The 18,212-nt window shown below is 40.4% G+C and overlaps 1 protein-coding gene across 6 annotated transcripts in view; it reads right to left on the bottom strand.

Annotated features, from left to right (window-relative positions):
- plekha6 (pleckstrin homology domain containing, family A member 6) overlaps positions 1-18,212 on the bottom strand; it is a 70,110-nt gene that overhangs the window by 48,769 nt on the left and 3,129 nt on the right. For all 6 annotated transcript variants that reach the window (XM_037975138.1, XM_037975137.1, XM_017433427.3 and 3 more), the window contains exons 2-4: positions 15,584-15,704; positions 12,117-12,221; positions 11,489-11,561 (exon numbers count right to left, since the gene is read on the bottom strand). In XM_037975138.1, coding sequence (XP_037831066.1) covers positions 11,489-11,561; positions 12,117-12,221; positions 15,584-15,688 — 283 coding nt within the window. In that variant the 5' untranslated portion in view covers positions 15,689-15,704. The remainder of the gene's footprint in view (positions 1-11,488; positions 11,562-12,116; positions 12,222-15,583; positions 15,705-18,212) is intronic.

The following is an 18,212-nucleotide window of genomic DNA, read 5'->3' as shown; positions in this document are numbered from 1 at the left end:
GTACATTGTCTGTTGAGGCCTTGTCCTTGATGTATTTATGGATCTTGGATGTTTCATCCTGGACAGTGGCTCTCACACTCACTAGTCCTCTGCCGCCGTCCTTACGGCTTGTGTACAGTCTCAGGATGCTGGATTTGGGGTGGAACCCTCCATGCATGGTTACATGGATGTATATATATATATATATATAAAAGCACTTGTTCTGATACAATGACCCTAAAACCCTGCTGAAGCAACATTTCACTGGTTTAAGGAGAACCACTTAAATGTCCTGAAATGGTCCAGTCAAAACCCTGTCCTGAATCCAACAGAGAACCTCTGGTTTGATTCAAAGCTTGTTGGACACAAGCAGCACCATCCAACCTGAAGGAGCTGCAGCAGTTTGGTCAGAAGGAATGGACAAAAAGTCCAGGTTAGATGGACCAAGATCATAGAGATGTACTTAAAGAGACACAAGGACTGACTTATAGAGGTGAATATTTATAGTATTAGTTGCAGTTCAGTAAGATACTTAAATGGTATCTACTGGGCTGCAACTGTTGGAGACTAGTTTGCAACTTAAAATTTTCTGTCACAGTCTCACTGGATTCTGAGTGACTGACCAGCAAGCCGTGCAGCCACATTTTGTGCAGACAATTTTTAAAGATCAGACTAATTTTGTGTGCAAGGTTTGCAAAACTGTAAAGGGCACATTTTTGCGTTCCACACCTCCACAACCCTTGGCTCGTTTTGCACACACCTTGGAAGCCACCCACACATTTATGTTTTAATCTGCCAGAGTACACTTTAACCCTTTACCACGCTACGGCCCACCCACTGCAGATTTGGACCCTGTTTTTCAATAATTATTTATCATCGGTGTGGTTTTTAGACTTGGACATGGTTTCTGTTAGAGAAAAGCAGGTGTCAAAATCCAGCTTTAGCTCTTGAGGTGGGCTGGAGATACCGGCAACAAAAATGTGAAGAGTTGGAGATGCCCAGGATAACTGACGTTTTAAGAAAAAAAATTGTCATACAAATGTTTCGAGCATGTTCAAATTCAAGACTGTTATTAAACCTCTGTGACTCAAGCAGGGAAACTGAGAACCTCAAATAACAGTTCAAGATATCTTGGAGACTCCAGACATTTGCCAACTTTGAGATACTACCTTTATGAATGCACAAGTTTAGTTTATTATTTTAAAAGAGTTATTTAAAACAATGTTTTGGGGAACACAGTACTGGCTTGACATTGAACACATGGAAAGTTCTGTGACTTTTGAGAGTTTTGGGTAATTGTACCCTCACTGCTATAGGGTTAATTATCTTGGAAACTGGGAAACTTCCAATGAAACAGGGAACCAGCTTCCTTTTTTCCACCTGCAGTGGGAGATCCTTCATGGAGAACCAGACTTCTCCATGAAGGCGACGATTGGCATTCCTGATGTAGACTGCTGATGTCTTGCAGAGCACCAACTGGGCTTTCCTCCAGACTCTGATGCAGCAGCATTCAGAGATGTGGGTTGCGAGGCAATGGCTTGCTATTCCTGGAGTGAGAAAACAGGTGGTTGAAATCCATAAACCACATAAAAAGGTGATAACCCTGTGGTGCTGGAAGGCAAAGAATTAAGAGTGTATTCCACCCATGGTAAGTTGTGGGTTTGAGGCACTCCGTCTGACTATCGGACTGGGGATGAAAACCAGGTGATAGGCTCATGGGTATACTGAGGAATTGGCAAAACTGACCCCAGAAGTGGGACATTAGTTGGGGACCCTATCCAAGGCTTTAACCGGAAGCCCATGAAGGTGGAAAATTTCCTAGGCAAGGATCTCATTCATTTCCTTGGCGGTGGCAGCATAAAAAGAGGAATGAGATGGGTCATTTTCAAAAACCCGTCAATCACTGTTAGGATAACTGATTTTCTTACTGAAAAAAACCCATAGAAAGGTGGGACCATGGTCGATGAGGAATGGACAAGGGGTGCAAGAGTCCAGCAGGTGGATGGCGAGAGGTTTTAGTGCAGGCACATACAGGCAGGCTGAAACAAATCCTTGAACATCCTTCCTTAAAGCTGAACTGAAATCAAATTTTAAAAAAATGACATTTCATGTATGTTATTTAGTCAAACACATCCACACAACATTGCAGGGACCTGTTTTTTGACATAAAGTTAAATAAACTGTTTTTAGCAATTCAGTCAGTAATTTCCGAAGTTGGTGATTTGTGGGGCGGAGTTCCGTCCTGGTTCATGATGAGCGCTGTGCCACGGCCGGCCAAGAACGCCTCTACATGAATTTGAACATGTTCAAAACATTTGCAAAGCGTTATTTGCAAGGGAGTCTCCGGTTGTTTACTAGTGGAAATGGGAGAAGAAGCCTTTTTTGAACACAAAGAAATGCCGGAAGACTAATTGATATACAACCATATCAGTACGAACCTGAACCTACGGCTGGATCTCTGGAATCAGATGAAAACTCTTTAGATTCAGATTCTGATGATCATCAGAACCATTAAAAAACAACATGCATAATGTCCGAGTTGGGAACGTGGAACGGTGAGAACTGATTCTCCCAGATCGTTGTCATGACATCAGTACACAACACTACAAAACAACATAAAGACGGCAGGAGAGAGCTAACGTTGCTAACTCGAAGCTAACCCAATGTCAGTAGTGTTTATAAACTCACACCAGAGTAAACTAATCAGCAGCAGTTTCAGACTATGACCTTTGTTAAATCACACATGGATTGTTTATATTTTTTCATCAATAACACTGCTGTGAATCACAAACTGATCTCAGGCTGTCGGCCTGTAAGCAGCTCACACCTGTAAGCAGCACGCGTTCACGTCATGTTTGAGGTCAAACTTCCTGTTTCTCGTCTCCTTCTCTGTGGAAATGTCCTCCTCCACATTTGACTTTCTTTTAAAATTAAAAATAGTTAGGACTAATCCTGGCAAAAGGTCCTGTTTTTGTGGTGTGATGCCGCAATAACGAGGGTCAGAGCGGTGCTTCCCTTTGATGTGATCCGAACCACAAGTACATTGGAGCAGATGGATCCAAACCTGAGGAAGGTTTTATCTTTCGGGAAGCAAAAAACAAACAAACACCAGTGGTATTTTCTGACCAGTTTGATTAATTATTTCCAACAAACTGAACTATATTGTACCAATATTCATCCACTCACTGAAGAATGGCTGAACCTCAGCGGCTCAGCAGTCGTCACACTTCCGGGGTGGTCGTGGAGAAAGCCAAAAACACCCGAGGGGTTTCTTTAATATTCAGAATTACCAAAAAATATAATATTTTTTATTTTAGGTTTAAAGTTTCTACAAAAAAACATATTTTATGGCTATATTTTTACTGGTGTTGGCTTCAAAGCACGTTTCAGTTCGGCTTTAAGGCTCTGGAATACTCCATAGATGTCAAGAAATTGGTTCTTTGTCACATGGTTGCAAAACGTTTGTCTTCACACACACCTTTCAAAGTCCACAAGACACTTTTAGAAGCCACTCCCAGGAAGCTCCACTCTCCTACTACAGCGTTAAAATGGGTTATTTAACGCCACCTTCTCAACTTTCCTGTCTTTGTACAGAATTTTGCTTTCCTTACCCCGAACAGATGAGTTTTTTAAACAGACTGAGATGGTACTTGCTATTTGGCATTTGCAAATGACCACCAAAGTCACGAAGAGCCACGTGCATCTCTGCAGTCTTTTAAGTTCATAGGATTATAAGTTTTGCTGGAACAGTTGTAAGGATGTCTGTATTTTCTAACAGCTTCAGCCAGCTGTTTCTCAGTGGAGGGGTAAAAGCAAAATGACTGCATTAAACCTTATGTTTTGACATAAGCATGCCCATAACAACTTCTGACCAATCACAATACTTGGCGGAAGCCTCTGTGTGAAACAGTTTGGCAATTTTTGCCACACAACCACATGAATGAAAGCCATCTTTGTAATTTGTAATAGAGTATGCAAACAGCTTCAGCAATTAATTTAGTATTGCTAGGTTTTGCATTGCTGGCCTATCTCGGACTTCAGAAACTTTGGAAGGATCCATTTCTATCCTTTCTGGGGACAAGACAAAGCTAAGAAAATAAAGTTTGGTGAAATTTAGAATATGCTGCCTCAACAAAGAGCTGATTCTGTGGCAGGCGGTGAGGACTAGAGTGAACATGCTGGACATGAGACTGAAGATTCCTAAAGTGCATCAGTATGTCGTCCAGGTAAACATCACAATTGTTGATCATGTCTTGCACTGACCCACATGGCTGTGGGTCAGTGGTTAGAGCAGTCATCCTCCAATGAGTTAGTTGAAGGTTTGATTCCACCAGTATGCCACATGTCAAACTTTCCCTGGGCAAGACACTTAATCACTAAATGCCCCTGATATGTGCCCCATTGGTGTATGAACATGATCTTAAGCACTGATTAGACTCTGTAGAATTACTTATTCAGATTAGTTGTGTAGAGATTTAGTAGAGTGCTGTATATGTGTTTGGATGGGTAAATGAGGACACAGATTGTGTTGTAAAGTGCTTTGAGTGGCCTGGTTGGCTAGAAAGGCGCCATATAAGTACAATCCATTTACCATTTAATACATCATAAACCAGAGCCTGGAAAACTACTGGAGGATTTTTCAAGCCAATGGGCTTTACCAGGTACTCCTAATGGCCTGTTGGAGTATTAAACGCCATCTTCCATTCATGCTTGGTGCGCATGCACTAAATGATAGGCATTGCATAGATCCAGCTTGGTAAAAATCTGGACTCTGAAGGAGAGTGAAAGCTGATGTCATGAGAAGAAAAGGATATCTGTTTTTGATGGTAGTATCACTGAGGCCTCACTAGGTGATGCATGGACAAAGGGACCCATCTTTCTTAGCCACAAAAAAGAATACTGCTCCAGCAGAAGAAGATGGCCAGATGAAACCAGTGGAAAGTGCCATAAAAACATATGTCTCCATTGCCTCTGTCTCTGGGCCTGGCAGGGAATACATGTATGTGAGCTGGAGAGACATATTGGCAGGAGCCAGACAAGAAGATGAGCACAAAGTGCTCCACCCCAGGATCTCACAAGTACTCCTACAGATCTGTGGATTATGTTTAAGCCTGAAGATTATAAGTAGTTCAGGTGAGTCAATGATCAGATTGTTTGTTCACAACGGTTGCCTGCCATAAGAACTGAGATGGGTTTGGTCTTGAAAGATACCTTGTGTAGTAGGTGTTCATCCAAAACATGTTTCCCTGGGGATCCATGGGTAAAGTTCTGATATTTCATTGTTAAAAAAGAGATGAATTGATGAACTCTGTGTCTGCCCCAGAGTTGATGAATGCCTTCTGATCATGTTTATGAGACTGTAACAAAAACTGGCAGAACAACCAGGTTGAGATAGGGTTTTGAAATTTAAAGACTGACCCAACAAAACCCCCATGTCTTTTACTTAGCTTTGGCTTTTAACAGCCAGGTACGAACAATGTAAGCCTCACCTCCAACATACAGATAGAGTCTATTCTTGAGGCATGTGTCTCTCTCATTCCTCTGGGGTTAAGCAAGTCCATTCAAGGTGTATAGGTACCTCTGTAGTCTGGAGATGGAAATGACTTTGGAACAGGAGCCGACTGATGGACTGGAGAGTTTGTTCGGACATGGCTTGTGCCTCTGCTCCTCTCTCTTCTCCACTTCCTTATTTGTTAACCTATGTGAGTAGTAGTAGCATTAAAAAAACTCTTTAAGGTTTAGTGAAAAACTTTCAAAAGACTGACAAATGGCTAAATCTCTCTCCCACTCTGCTGTTTCTCATAGTTTAGCCTTGTCAGAGAATAGTGATATTATTTATCCAACCTTTGCTTTCTCTGATGGGAATGAAGTTGTAACTCAAACCAAGCAGAACACCGCGCTAGGAAAGGACTGCATTGTTTAGGCTCACCTGTGGTGAACCTCTTGGGAGGAGGTACCAGTGGCTCGTTATGGAAGTATGAATGATGAGATAGTAACTCACCAATATGTGAAAGGGAAGGGGACAGGTTGAGCAAATCGCTCAAACACTTAAACTAGATCCTGTAGGTTGGCTTCCAACATAGAGATTTGACTCGTAGAGACATAAATGCAAAAAAAAAGTTTTAAAAAGATTTAGTTCTTCAGTGGACTCCATCATTGGAACTCTGAAAAACAACAGAATAGTGTGAGGGAAAAGACTCTTTGCTAGATGAAGAAACAACACTGAGATGTTTTACTCGTGTGTGATTCTCATTGCAGTTTTCTTCTGAGATGATAGAGGAGGGGAGTCCATGGGCTGCTGGCTGGGGTCCGGCAAGTAGGCAACAGTAAGGGAGGAATAATCAGATGTCAACTCTCTTGGGGAATATAGGAGAAGCAAAGGAAAGTATAATCCTCCAACAAAGTGAGAAAAGGGAACAGGGAATCCACAGGTGCCGTGTGGGGAAAAACACAGGTGAGTAGAGAGCCTTAGCAGGTCTTGGTAAAGACACAGGAGGGAGGTTCAGGCTAGTTTCTTTTAGTTTGTTTTGCAGGTGAGTGGGGAGGCTCTCAATGAATCTCTTTTCAAAGCAAATATTTAAATACTTTGTCAGATGTCAGAATCCCTGACCTCATTAAGGAACCAGAATGTCTGGCTGATTTGATGCCTCAACATTTTTGTTAACAGCTGGAGAGATCTTGGTCTCTCCAGGTTGTTATTTATGCAGTTCATTTTGTTTGTCTCTGTGCTTGTCCCTTCCCTTCATTTTGTTTAATATTTTTACTATCCTAAGTTTAAGATGTACATTTTGTCTAGCTTTATTTGTAAAGTCCAGAAAAGTAAAATAAAAAGAAGAAGTGCAACAAAGGTCTAGAAGGACGACTTGAAGCTTTAAGAGATAAGTCCAGTTAAAGAATAGCTCCAGATGTGCATCACCCGCCGACTCCTAACTCCATCAGCTTGATAGTTCCAAACCTTCCTTAATCAGACCCTCCAGGATTTTGTGATGTTGCGATCTCAACTATTAACGCAAAATCAAGCAAACCCCGCGAAATCGCAACTTTGTGCAATTTTGCCCAAAACACCGCAACTTTCCTGCAACTTTAACCAAAATAACCCCAAATAACTCCCGAAGAAGAGATGTGACGTCACATCCTGTTAACATCAGAATGCCGGGAGCGTGCAGGAGCAGCGATCGAAGACAAAATGTGCGCTAATGCTTCACATTTGCCCACAAAGATTTCAGCAAAACACCGCAGTGAAGTTAGTTTGAAGTTGGATGTTGGATATTCGCGCTCCGCGGAGTTAGCGGCATCTGGCTCACGGCTGACTTAGCCGTCCCTAGGTGAACCGCCGCGTGTGAGAGAGAAGGGCCCGGCAGAGAACGGCTGGCCGACATTAGCGTTCCTGTTTCGGGTCAGCCGTGAGCGAGACGCCGTTAACTCCGCGGAGCGCAAATATCCAACAGCCAACTTAAAACCAACTTCACTGCGGTCGCAAACCAGTTTCCTCCCCAGCTGCAGCTGTTTTGCACGTCCTGCAGTGTAATCATGGAACATAAACGCATCGACAAACACTTTGTGTCTGCAAAACATGTGAGGAGAGCTGCAGACCAGGGACGATCCAGAAATGCTCATGAATGTCAGTTTAGAAGCTATCAAAGTTCTCAAATAAAGCAACTTTTGAGAATGTCAATGTTTGTTGGGAATTATCTTACAAAACTAGGAAGTATTTTTGGTTTATATATTAAAAGTTATGGTTTTTTTATTGATTTTAGTAAAAAAAAGACTCGCAACTTTTAGGAAAACGCCCCGCGAAATCAGGCATTTTAGTCCTCAACAATCACAAAAAATGCCCACGAAATCCTGGAGGGATTGATTAAGGTCATTACCTTCACCCTCCTGGGTGACTTTTCAGACAAGCTGTTGACCTCAGCTGATCCTCAGTTGATTATCAGATTCATGCAAACAGAGGAACACTCCAGCTGCACAACATTTATTCCAGAGAAGCCATACCCCGATCCAGCTGTACCACAGTAAGGCACTATCTCCTTATTAGGTGAAGAGAAAAGCAATGTCAGCCTCTTTATGAACTTTTAGCTGATGTAAATTGATTAACATATGCTCATTTCTAATCTGATACTTCCACAAACTGTTTTAATAATTTGGCAGAATTAATAACATTCCTCTGACCTAAATTCCAAAGTGAATTACCTATTTTTATTTCTTTTTTCAGTTGGCCTTTTATTGAAATGTTTTAACTCTTAGTTAGCCTTCTGGTACCATTAGTTTAGTTTGTCTTAGCTTGTATCATTTCTGATCTGTTCAGATGAGGTTTTTAGATCCTAGTTTAGTTTATGTTAGCTTATTATCAGTTTATTATATCTTAGTTTGGTTTTCCTCAGTTTATTTTAGTATGACTTGTTTTAGATAAGATTAGTTTAGCTTTTTATATCCTTGTTTCCTAGCTTGGTTTTCCATCTGTTTATTTTACTTTTGTTATTATAGTGTGTGTTTTCATGATGACTCTGTATTTTTGTGTTTTCATGCTGTAAACTGCCTTGTTGCTGAAAAGTGATATATAATTAAATTTGACTTATTTATTTATTCTGAATATTATTCCTAAATTTTCTGTGTTAACTTTACTTTTGTTGTGTTGATTGTATTGTTTGTTTGTTGATTTTATTTTGATTTATTTTAATTTTGTAATAAAATGTTAAATTTGGTTTCTTATTGGTAACGTGTTGTGATAAAAAATTCTTGTAATGAACAGCTGGAATCAGAGTGAATAAATCAAGTAATCTAAATATCGTTGGTCAATAAATTCAATCTGGTGTTGACTTTTAACAAGAGCTTAAAACAGTAGATAAATAAGAACGCTTCAGTGGCTTCAGACAACCAAGCAGGTGGGTATAAATCAGTGCCACAGGTGAAAACAATAAGGTAATTAGTGGAGCCAGAGCTGCAGGGAGGGATGATTGAAGATCTGAGCAGACAGAATTCAAACCACTACAATCCATTTAAAATATCAGCTGTAAGGCATCAAAATAGAAAGTTTGCCAAGTGGGTGAATGCTTTTGCAAGCCACACTATAAATACAGGAGTATGACTGATATAGTGGATGTAAACAGATTTTAACACAGAGTTCAGGCTGATAGACATCAGAGACCTACTGAAATCTGGGGAAGTCCTATTATCTGATATTAGAGTTGAACTCCAAAGAAGGTTTCTAGCTTAGCCAGAGCATGGGATGAGTTCAGTTTCAGAAGCTCCACCTGTTCTTAATGACATCCCAGATAATAAAAAACAACAGCTACAGTGTCACCATGGTACTGCCCGGTGATGAAGCTTTTTAAATAAACATCAGATTGAAATTTAAAATTCCATCATCATCTTAAACATCAGTTTATGTTAATCATATGTTGGTATTTTAAATGTCAGATTTAACCACAAAAAAGTGCTTATTTAGATATATAATTTCAATTCAATCCATTAAATCTTTATATATGGTCCAATGATGCACTGCGCAGGATCAAACAAGGACAGGAAATAAATAACAGGATAATAGAAATAAACAGTAGCCTAAGCATTCAAATCTGAAGTCAAATAATCCTGTTTGTTATTTAACTCAAGGAAATCCCAGCAAAAACAGAAAGATGCTATTGGAAATGCACTCGGTTATGCTAACAGGTCTGTACATATTCCTGCTTTGTTCCCCATGTTGTGAAGCTATAGACTGCAGTAATAAAAAAAAGTGTCGATCGTACAACACAGTACATTCAGAACTGCAACTGAAGAAGCTAAAGGGAAAGTCGTCAAACAATGGGAGATCTGGAAAAATATGAGTGAGCAACATGAACCGGACTACAAATATGGTAAAAGCATCATGACAGAAGGAACAACTTCCATCTGGAGAAAAGAGCTGCATCTCTCAGAAGATGACTAAACATTATCAACTGGAAGTGAAAACATCTGAGTATATGGATCACAAACAACAGGACTTGGAAAGGGAATCGATCTGGACAACAACCTCTTCTCTTCTATTAACAATAACTGCTGCCACACAAATGAACAGTACAACCAGGGAGTCAACTACACATTTCAACAGTAAGAGTCCATATGCAAAGGGATAGCTAAACCAGTTTTCACAACCCTTTAGTGTCACTTCCACATCTGAAACTTGGATTCATTTGGACAAAGGCACAGACTTTGAGCTGAAGGGTTACTGAGATCAGGTCAATAAACTGGTGAACCAAAGGTGGAGAAGGAGCGGCCTTGTGCAGCGTGCAGACAAACATCTGACATTTAACGTGCTGGATATCACACAGGGATGGAAAATGTTTGGGAATGCATGAACTGTTCAAATTTACAATAATAAAACTATAAAATGTAAATATTAGTTTTAAGTAGTAGCACTGAGACCTTTAAAGACTGAATGGAGGAAACATTTATTAGGATCAACTACAAACTAAATTGTGGAGATTTCAATATTGATTTCTTAAATCCAAATAGATATAAAATGACAGACAAATTAATTAATACAATATTTGTATTTGCCTATATCCTAACATGAGCTGCCAGAATCACACCACATTGTGTGAGTCATAGACAACATATTTACAAATAATACAACAAGAGTTCTGATAAAAGATATGAGTGACCATCTTCCTGTGTTGTAGTCTATGAGATGAACCAACTGCACAGAAATAACACATGCAAACAAGTCAGATCAGAGGAACCAATAAATGCTTTTAAAGATGATTTAATGAAACAGAACTGGGGTGAAATATATCAGAAAAAAGATGTCCACAGTGCAGATAAGGAATTCCTTTGGATATTCCTATTATTGTATAATAAAAATGTCCAGTAGAGCAATATAGCAGAACAAATAAATATACAATGCATTCTACAGAGATTTTATAAAACAAAGAACTAAAGCTGCTGAAGATAGATATAAAAAATATAAGTTAAATAACATAGTAAGAAGGAATAGTATAGGAGCTTATTAGATAACAAAAAATAATATCAAAAGAGAATTTGGAGCATAGTGAATAGTGGTATAAAGAGCGCAGTCAGGCAGAACAGCTATCCTGAGTATTTCATTGCCAATGACCATGAGGAATATAACATGGAAACAACTTGAACAAGTTCTTTGTAACTATTGGATCAGACTTAGCTAAAAAAAAAACATGGCAGATCCTGGGACAGCAGAGGAAACTCTGAGTAAGTTAACCCTAAGTTTAGTGAGATGCTTCCTCCAGGACCAAAGCTGCTACCTGCTTCATGGCCAACCACCTTCACTATACACAGCAGAAAGAAAACAGACTCACAAGTTTTTGCAGCTGTTCGCAGCAACCCTGAATCGTGTTCATTTTAATCTTGAAGTTTTCCTGCTCCACACATGTCTGAATGTCATACCAGTTAGTGTGCTATAAAGTAATTAGATCAAGACGTTATGTCAACACGTCACATCCATCGTCTCCATTTTCAACAGGTTTTTTTTTAAATGTGGACAGACTGAAGCTCATACCTTTGTAGTAGAAGAGACATCTGTCAGTGAGCACAAACCACCTTTTATTCCACTGTTTCACTCCACTGCTGGCCTGTAGGAACACACCAAACATACATCAACTCACCAATCAAACTGATTGCTACACTCTTTATACTGAAGTGGAATAAAAAGAAACACCCCACTGGCAGGTTGATTAATAAAAAACAGGGTTTTTTCAGTCAGGATTAGTCATATCAGTTCTTTCCTGATTCCAGCACTAAACTGCATTTTCACCAGGTTCTTAGTTAACACAAAACAGAAGAATCTCACCCCCACCACACCCTTCACCCACTAAAGCTTTAAATTATTTTTCTGTATGCACTTTGTTACTGAGGACATTAATAACCTCATAATGAACTCTCCATCACTGTAATATTTACGTGTTTGTATTCAGAATTTCTTTTCAAGGAATTAAAGAGTAAATAAGTCGAACATTTCAGATGAGAATCCCTGGGAAAATGCAAAGAGCCTCTTTAGAGTTTGGGGACTTATAAAGTACTGCATCAGAGCAACAGATAACAATAATTTAAATTGTTTATTTACAATAAAGCTTGAAGAAAAAAACAGGTTTGTAGTGCTGAGCAGAAAGACAGAGCTCAGATCTTACCTGCTTATAAAGCCATCCCTGTTTGGTAACCTCTGCTTTGGGATTCCTTCTCATGGAGTTGGAGCGCTTCCCAAACACAGCTACCTTTCTGGGAGTACGAAACATCTGCATGCAAGCATACACAGAGACAAAGCTTTATTGATTGTGTGCTCTTTAACAATATGTGGTTAATAACAAGTGTATGAAAGATTCAAAGTTAGGCCCCACAGAGATGGGATTTATAGTCCTCAGTCAGTTGCAGATAAACTCCAGCTGAACAGTCCTTCATTCATTCTTTCATTCTATTCCACTTATCCAAGGTCCGCTTGCAAAGGTAACATGTCCAACTCTCTGCAACCAGTCCTGGATCCTCAGGTGTTCCTCGACCAGAGAGGACACAGAATCCCCTCCCAGTGGAACGTGCTTGGAAAGGTTAGAATACTGTCATCGTTATCGAACAGTTCAACAATCTGGAAAAACACGATTACTGGATGATCAAACTCTGATCTCACTCTTACACAGGCTCTTATTCAGAAGTCCAGCTCTACTCCGCTCTCCTCAGCTCGGCTCAATAAAGAATGCATCGCGTTCACACCGGCCAGTTTGGTCGGTAGCAGAGGAAAGCCTCCTCGTGTTGTAGGGGGGCGGGGCCACGGCGCGGGGGGTGCGCTACTGAAACTTAGCGTAAGTTGTGTAAACAACTATGGGCAACGTTGGCCCTGTGATGTTGCTGTTGTTTAAACTTATGGGGATTCTCCTGAGACTTCAGGAAGAGAGGCGCAGGGGAAGAAATGCTCTGGATGCCGCGATTGTTGCGCGGAGTAGGACAGCTGTTATCTGCCGGAGATTTCAGGCTTTACAGGCCTTCAGCTGGGGGACAGACGGCAGAAACGTTGCAGGGTAAGCTAACGCTGTTGTTTATATTCCTACCTTCGCTCTTTATGCTTGCATCTGGTCACACCCTCGACCAATGAGTGAACAGGAGCTAAGCTTGCTCCGCCCACGAAGCAGGGCCGGCCCGACTCTGAAGCACGGACCAAAGAAGCAGGGACTGGCCTTGAAAAAATGGCGGTGGAAATGCACGCAAAGCAAGCCAAGTAAAGTGGAGCCGGGACCTTTAGAGCCGGTGGAAAAGGGGCATGAGTGAAGCGAGTGGTTTGTTTCCTCAGTTTGATACGGAAAGTGATTTAATCTGGGATTTTAGGAGGGGTGTTTTTTTTTCTTTCAAATTTGTTACTTTTTGTTTGTGTTCAGTTATTTTATTTTTTTTTTTGTAGAAAAAGACAGTTCTAGACAATTTATAACACATTCAGAACAATAAAAAATATGATTCTAACAAATCTCAAGCAAATAACTTTGATATTTTCCAACATAACTTTTCAAATTTTATTTTAAAATATGCACAACTAAAGAAAAAAAAACTGTCTTCACTTGAGATTTTTTTTCTGGCACATTGTTTTAATTAGTGTATTATTCTAAAACAAAAAACAGTTATTTTCAGAGTGTAGAACCTGTTCATTCGAACAGCCTACCTGGAGTCATTTAGATAAAACTATGAGAAACTGTAGAGCTGAGTCAGCTGACAGCAGGTAGCACACTAAGAGGATTGTAAAAATCTTTTAATGAGTGTTGGACTCCATCTGCTGTCTTTACTCTGTAAGGGATATTCCCAAAGTAAAAAAACACGTACTCTATAATCAAAGGTCTGCATGAAGATTAAAATACAGAACTGCTTTTCACACAGTAACTGCAGGTTTTACAGAATTAAAAAAGTGCATCAATGAATCTGTACAAACAGTGTAAAAAAGAGGCCTTCTGAAAAAGCGTTCCTTAATGGAAGAAGACCAAGAAGGACACTAAATCATAAAAAAACAAAACTGGAACTTGCCAAAACACATATTGAGAAGCTACCAAGCTTCTAGGAGAATGTCCTTTGGACAGATGAGACCAAACTGGAGCTTTCAACAAGTCCCATCAGCTCTGTGTTCATGGACTGGAAGAGAAGGACCCCGTACCTACAGTGGAACATGGAGGAGGCCTGGTTATGATCGGGGGCTGCTTTGCTCAACTGGCTCAGGGGGTCCTGAATCTGTTCAGGGTCCAATGAAATCTCAAGACAATCAAGACCTTCTGGAGTAAAATGTGCTGCCCAGTGTCTGAAAGCTTGGTCTCAGCCACAGGTCATGGCTCCTCCAACAGGAAAATGACCCAAAACACAATTAAAACACCAAGAACGGGTCAGAACCAAACATTGGACCATTCTGAAGTGTCCTTCTGAGCCCTGATCTAAATCCTGCTGAACATCTGTGGAAGGAGGTGAAACATCTGGAGAAGGAAGCCTTCAGACCTGAGACAGATGGAGCAGTTTGTTCAGGGGGAGTGAGACAAATTACCTGTGGACAGGTGGAGACGTCTCAGAGAGAGGGACAGAAACCCCTTCATTTCAGTGATTGCCTTGAAAGGTGGAGCAACAAAATAATAAGTTAAGGAAATCATCCTTTTTGTCAAGGTCATTGTTTTGTTTTGTTAAGAATTCTGTTGAACCAAAATTCAAAGACAATCACTGATTTTCAGTAAATTATTTCTTTTTATGACTTTTGTCAGTTTTAAGTTATTTTAGTGACCTTTGTGACCTTTTCTTTCTTTAACAAAACAAATTTGTCGATGTGAACAGCTAACGCACCATGGCAGTGCAGGCTCCTACAGCCGCAAACCTACAAATTTAATAGAATATGTTTCCAGAGGAATTATGCACTGTGTAGAAATGATTCATAGCAGGTGTCCTCGACACAATTTGCTCAGATATTTTATGATTAAACAGTTCAGGGGGCTAGACTTGGATCTGCCATATATCTGGTAATTAGGCAAAATAATCGGACTGATATTTGTCTTGTTTTTATTAAATACTCTGCCATCACCCATTCCGGTGCATAATTAGTTTAGGTGGATCTGTGTGCTGTGAGGTGTTTTTGGTGTTATGCCAACAGTAAAAGTGTGAAACACATGACGCCACGTTCTCGTTCTCAGATAGAGAGCTTAGAGGACCGTCAGCAGCAGGGCTCCAGTTTCTGGGTGAGACCTGTAAGAAAAACCAAACTACCAACAAGAACAGCAAAACCCACATTCTTAGTTTTCAGAGCCATTAATTTTTAATTAGCTTGACCTGGTATTTTTAGAGAACTGAAGTTAAAGTAAACGTTCTATCTGCTGTAGTTGAGTTAAAAACAGGTTCTGACCGAGGTCAGGTCTCTGAGCTAAATTATTGAAGACCTTAGTTGGAATAAAACACTTCCTGGTTTTAATGGTTAAGTGTTCAGGTTGGTAATAACCATCACTGGCTACTGGTTAAATATTATTACTAGCTGAAGCAGCCTTCTGTTACTCAACATGTACAAAGTGTTTTTTTAGGGTTAGGGGTAGAATGAGGTTATATCATAGCCGCGCGCGTGTGTGTGTGTGTGTGTGTGTGTGTGAGAGAGAGAGCTCACCCAGGAGTAAGTCTGGGCCTCTGGAGAGAGATCTGACACCATACTAGCACTTCTGGAGTAACTGATCTTCACGGCAGCAGCGGCAGCTTTCACCTTCCCATTCATATCAGAACCAAGGTGCCTGGACAGAAGGTTTGAGCGTTAGTGTTTGTGGAAGAGCATTTTCACTTCCACCTTTTATCACCTTAGAGCAATCTAGGAAAGGTGTCTCAGAAGACATGATGAACAGCGTACAATACGACAAATGCTGTGGCGTTATCTGTTGAGCTCATCATACTGCAGGATAACAGCATTGACTGGTTTTAAAATCACCACTCAGTACATTTATAGCATAGGAAACTTTAGGGTACTAATATACACTGACTCCTTTTACAGGTTTGCATATGCTCCCATAATAATCAGCACCAATCTAGTGTAAGTACAGGGCTACACTAAAATTCTTTCCAGGATAAGGTAACAGTGATAATATTTTTAAATAGTGTGTTAACTTCTTGTGGAAACATGGTTAGGGGTTGTGTTAGTTTAGGGTAGGTTAAGGTGAGTTTTGATCAGTCTAACTAACTCATGAGACAGTATGATGCTGCTGCAGAGTTAGGATGGATGTTGGCCCAGGTTTTAGGCATATTACAACAAACTGCTTAAAACTGTTGCCATTCTGATCTGTGCATGAATGTATTCAACTGAGCATGGTAGTGAGTGACTTTTGTATTTTCTGTAAACTATGAACATGAGGCTGTTTTTTAACTGATGAAGCTCAATCAGGAGACACTTGTAAAGAGTGGATGGTTGTCTGAAACTGACAGACAACCTGATTTGTTTACAACAAATACAAACCACACAGTTTTGGTTATTATTCTTCATAAACTACGTAATCATCTTCATTAATGATTCACGTGAGTAACGAGTGTCAGTTAGATGATGCTGCTTTCTTATCCTTTAGTATTTTAAACATACATGTCACCTCACAATGCTGTAAGACTGAATTTGTTAAGACACTGCTAACAAATCGAGCCGTCTTTTGCACCACACTGAGGAGCGTGCTCTTTTATCCACACCAGCAGAGTTACATGGTCACCTTCACCACTTTGATTTCTGCACTTCCCTACAGTGGAACTTTCTCTTCAGCTCCATTAAATTTACTGACTGTGATGCTGAAGATAAGTATGTGATTTATCATTTATTATTAATAATAGTGTGTGTATATCAATATTTTTGCTCTGCTGCACATTTCAATATCTGTTTAAGTGTCTGCTCAGCTGCTCCACTGTACTGTACTTTCCTCTGCTTCGTCGTACCCACCACTGTTTGCATGTTCCACTGTACGCTTCACTGCATGATCCACTGTCTGATTCAGTCGCTTTCACTGTCTGCTCAGCAGTCCACTCCACTGGACGCAGCACTGTACGGTCTCCTGTCTGCTCCTCAGTCCACTTTACTGTACACCTGACTGGGGTTAACATGTACCCTCTAACCAAAAATGCAAACTGATGTGATGATTTGTGGTATCAACATTTGGATAATTTATCACTCAGGGGACCACAAGAACACAAAAGTTGTGTCAAATCCTTCATGAGAAATCACTTGAACTTCTCGTCTGTTGATTAGACATTATCAGCACATTATGTCTGTTAAGTTGCAATAAAACTGCAGCCCCTGAGTGGAGCATTGAGGTGCATCTGATCCAAAAATAGTATGAATGCCAGCACTTGCATCCTAATAAGGTTCCAACAGCATGCTGCCATAGATAAACATGTGGAGGGCCCTGGAAAGTCAGCCAATAAAAATACACACTAAAATCGGAGTAACTACTCTCTTGGTTCTGACTATATCCTGTTCAACCCAGCAAGGAGATTAGGAGCCTACTGTCACAGCTTGTTGCAGTCTGATGCTGGTCCCAGTTATAAGTGGAGTCAAGAGATGTCTTGTTAGGCCCCACTCCCACAGGAGACAGAGGACTGAGACACAAACCACAGAGACAAGAGTCAGTGCAGGTCCTAATGTGCGTTTAGCTACCAGACTGGAAAAAGAAGTTAGAAAGAGAGATCCAAGAGATGCTGAGATGGTCCAGGAAGAGTTCAGACTGAAGTTTGTACGCCTCTGTCTTTATACACTTGTCCTAACGTGAGCAATATACTTTAGCAAACAAGTAAACGACTGAAGCACCACCACAGGAAGCAAAATCTCAGCTTTTATGCATTTTAAAGAAAATAGAAATGAACCCATGGCGTAGTTATAAAATTGTGAGAGGAAATGCTAATATTTGTTGTGCAGGAACTCATTTAACAGATGACTGAGGCTGGTCTCCAGGTTTGTCAGTTTGGGTTTTCCCAGCGAGAGCTGGTTTTTGATGCCCTGATGACACTTCAGAACCAGCATGTGGACTCTCCATCTGTTAACATATCCCAGAGTATGAACTGCAGGGAAATAGCAACTGACTGAAAGGTGATAAAAGCTTCAGCAGCTCTCATAATACTAAGAGGAAACAGCTTCAACAACATTTTGGCTCTTGGTTTTCATCAGTCAGCTTTGAAACAGAGCAGGCACAAGTAAGGGAAAAATCAAACAGATCAATCCCAACTTTTCACAGCTCGATGGATTGAATTTGGTGTTTGTGTCAGCTGATACAGCT

This window comes from Kryptolebias marmoratus, linkage group LG4 (assembly GCF_001649575.2).
Source record: "Kryptolebias marmoratus isolate JLee-2015 linkage group LG4, ASM164957v2, whole genome shotgun sequence".
NCBI lineage: Eukaryota > Metazoa > Chordata > Actinopteri > Cyprinodontiformes > Rivulidae > Kryptolebias > Kryptolebias marmoratus.
The sequence above is the reverse complement of the archived record's forward strand: the minus strand, read 5'-3'. Positions and strand labels throughout refer to the sequence as shown.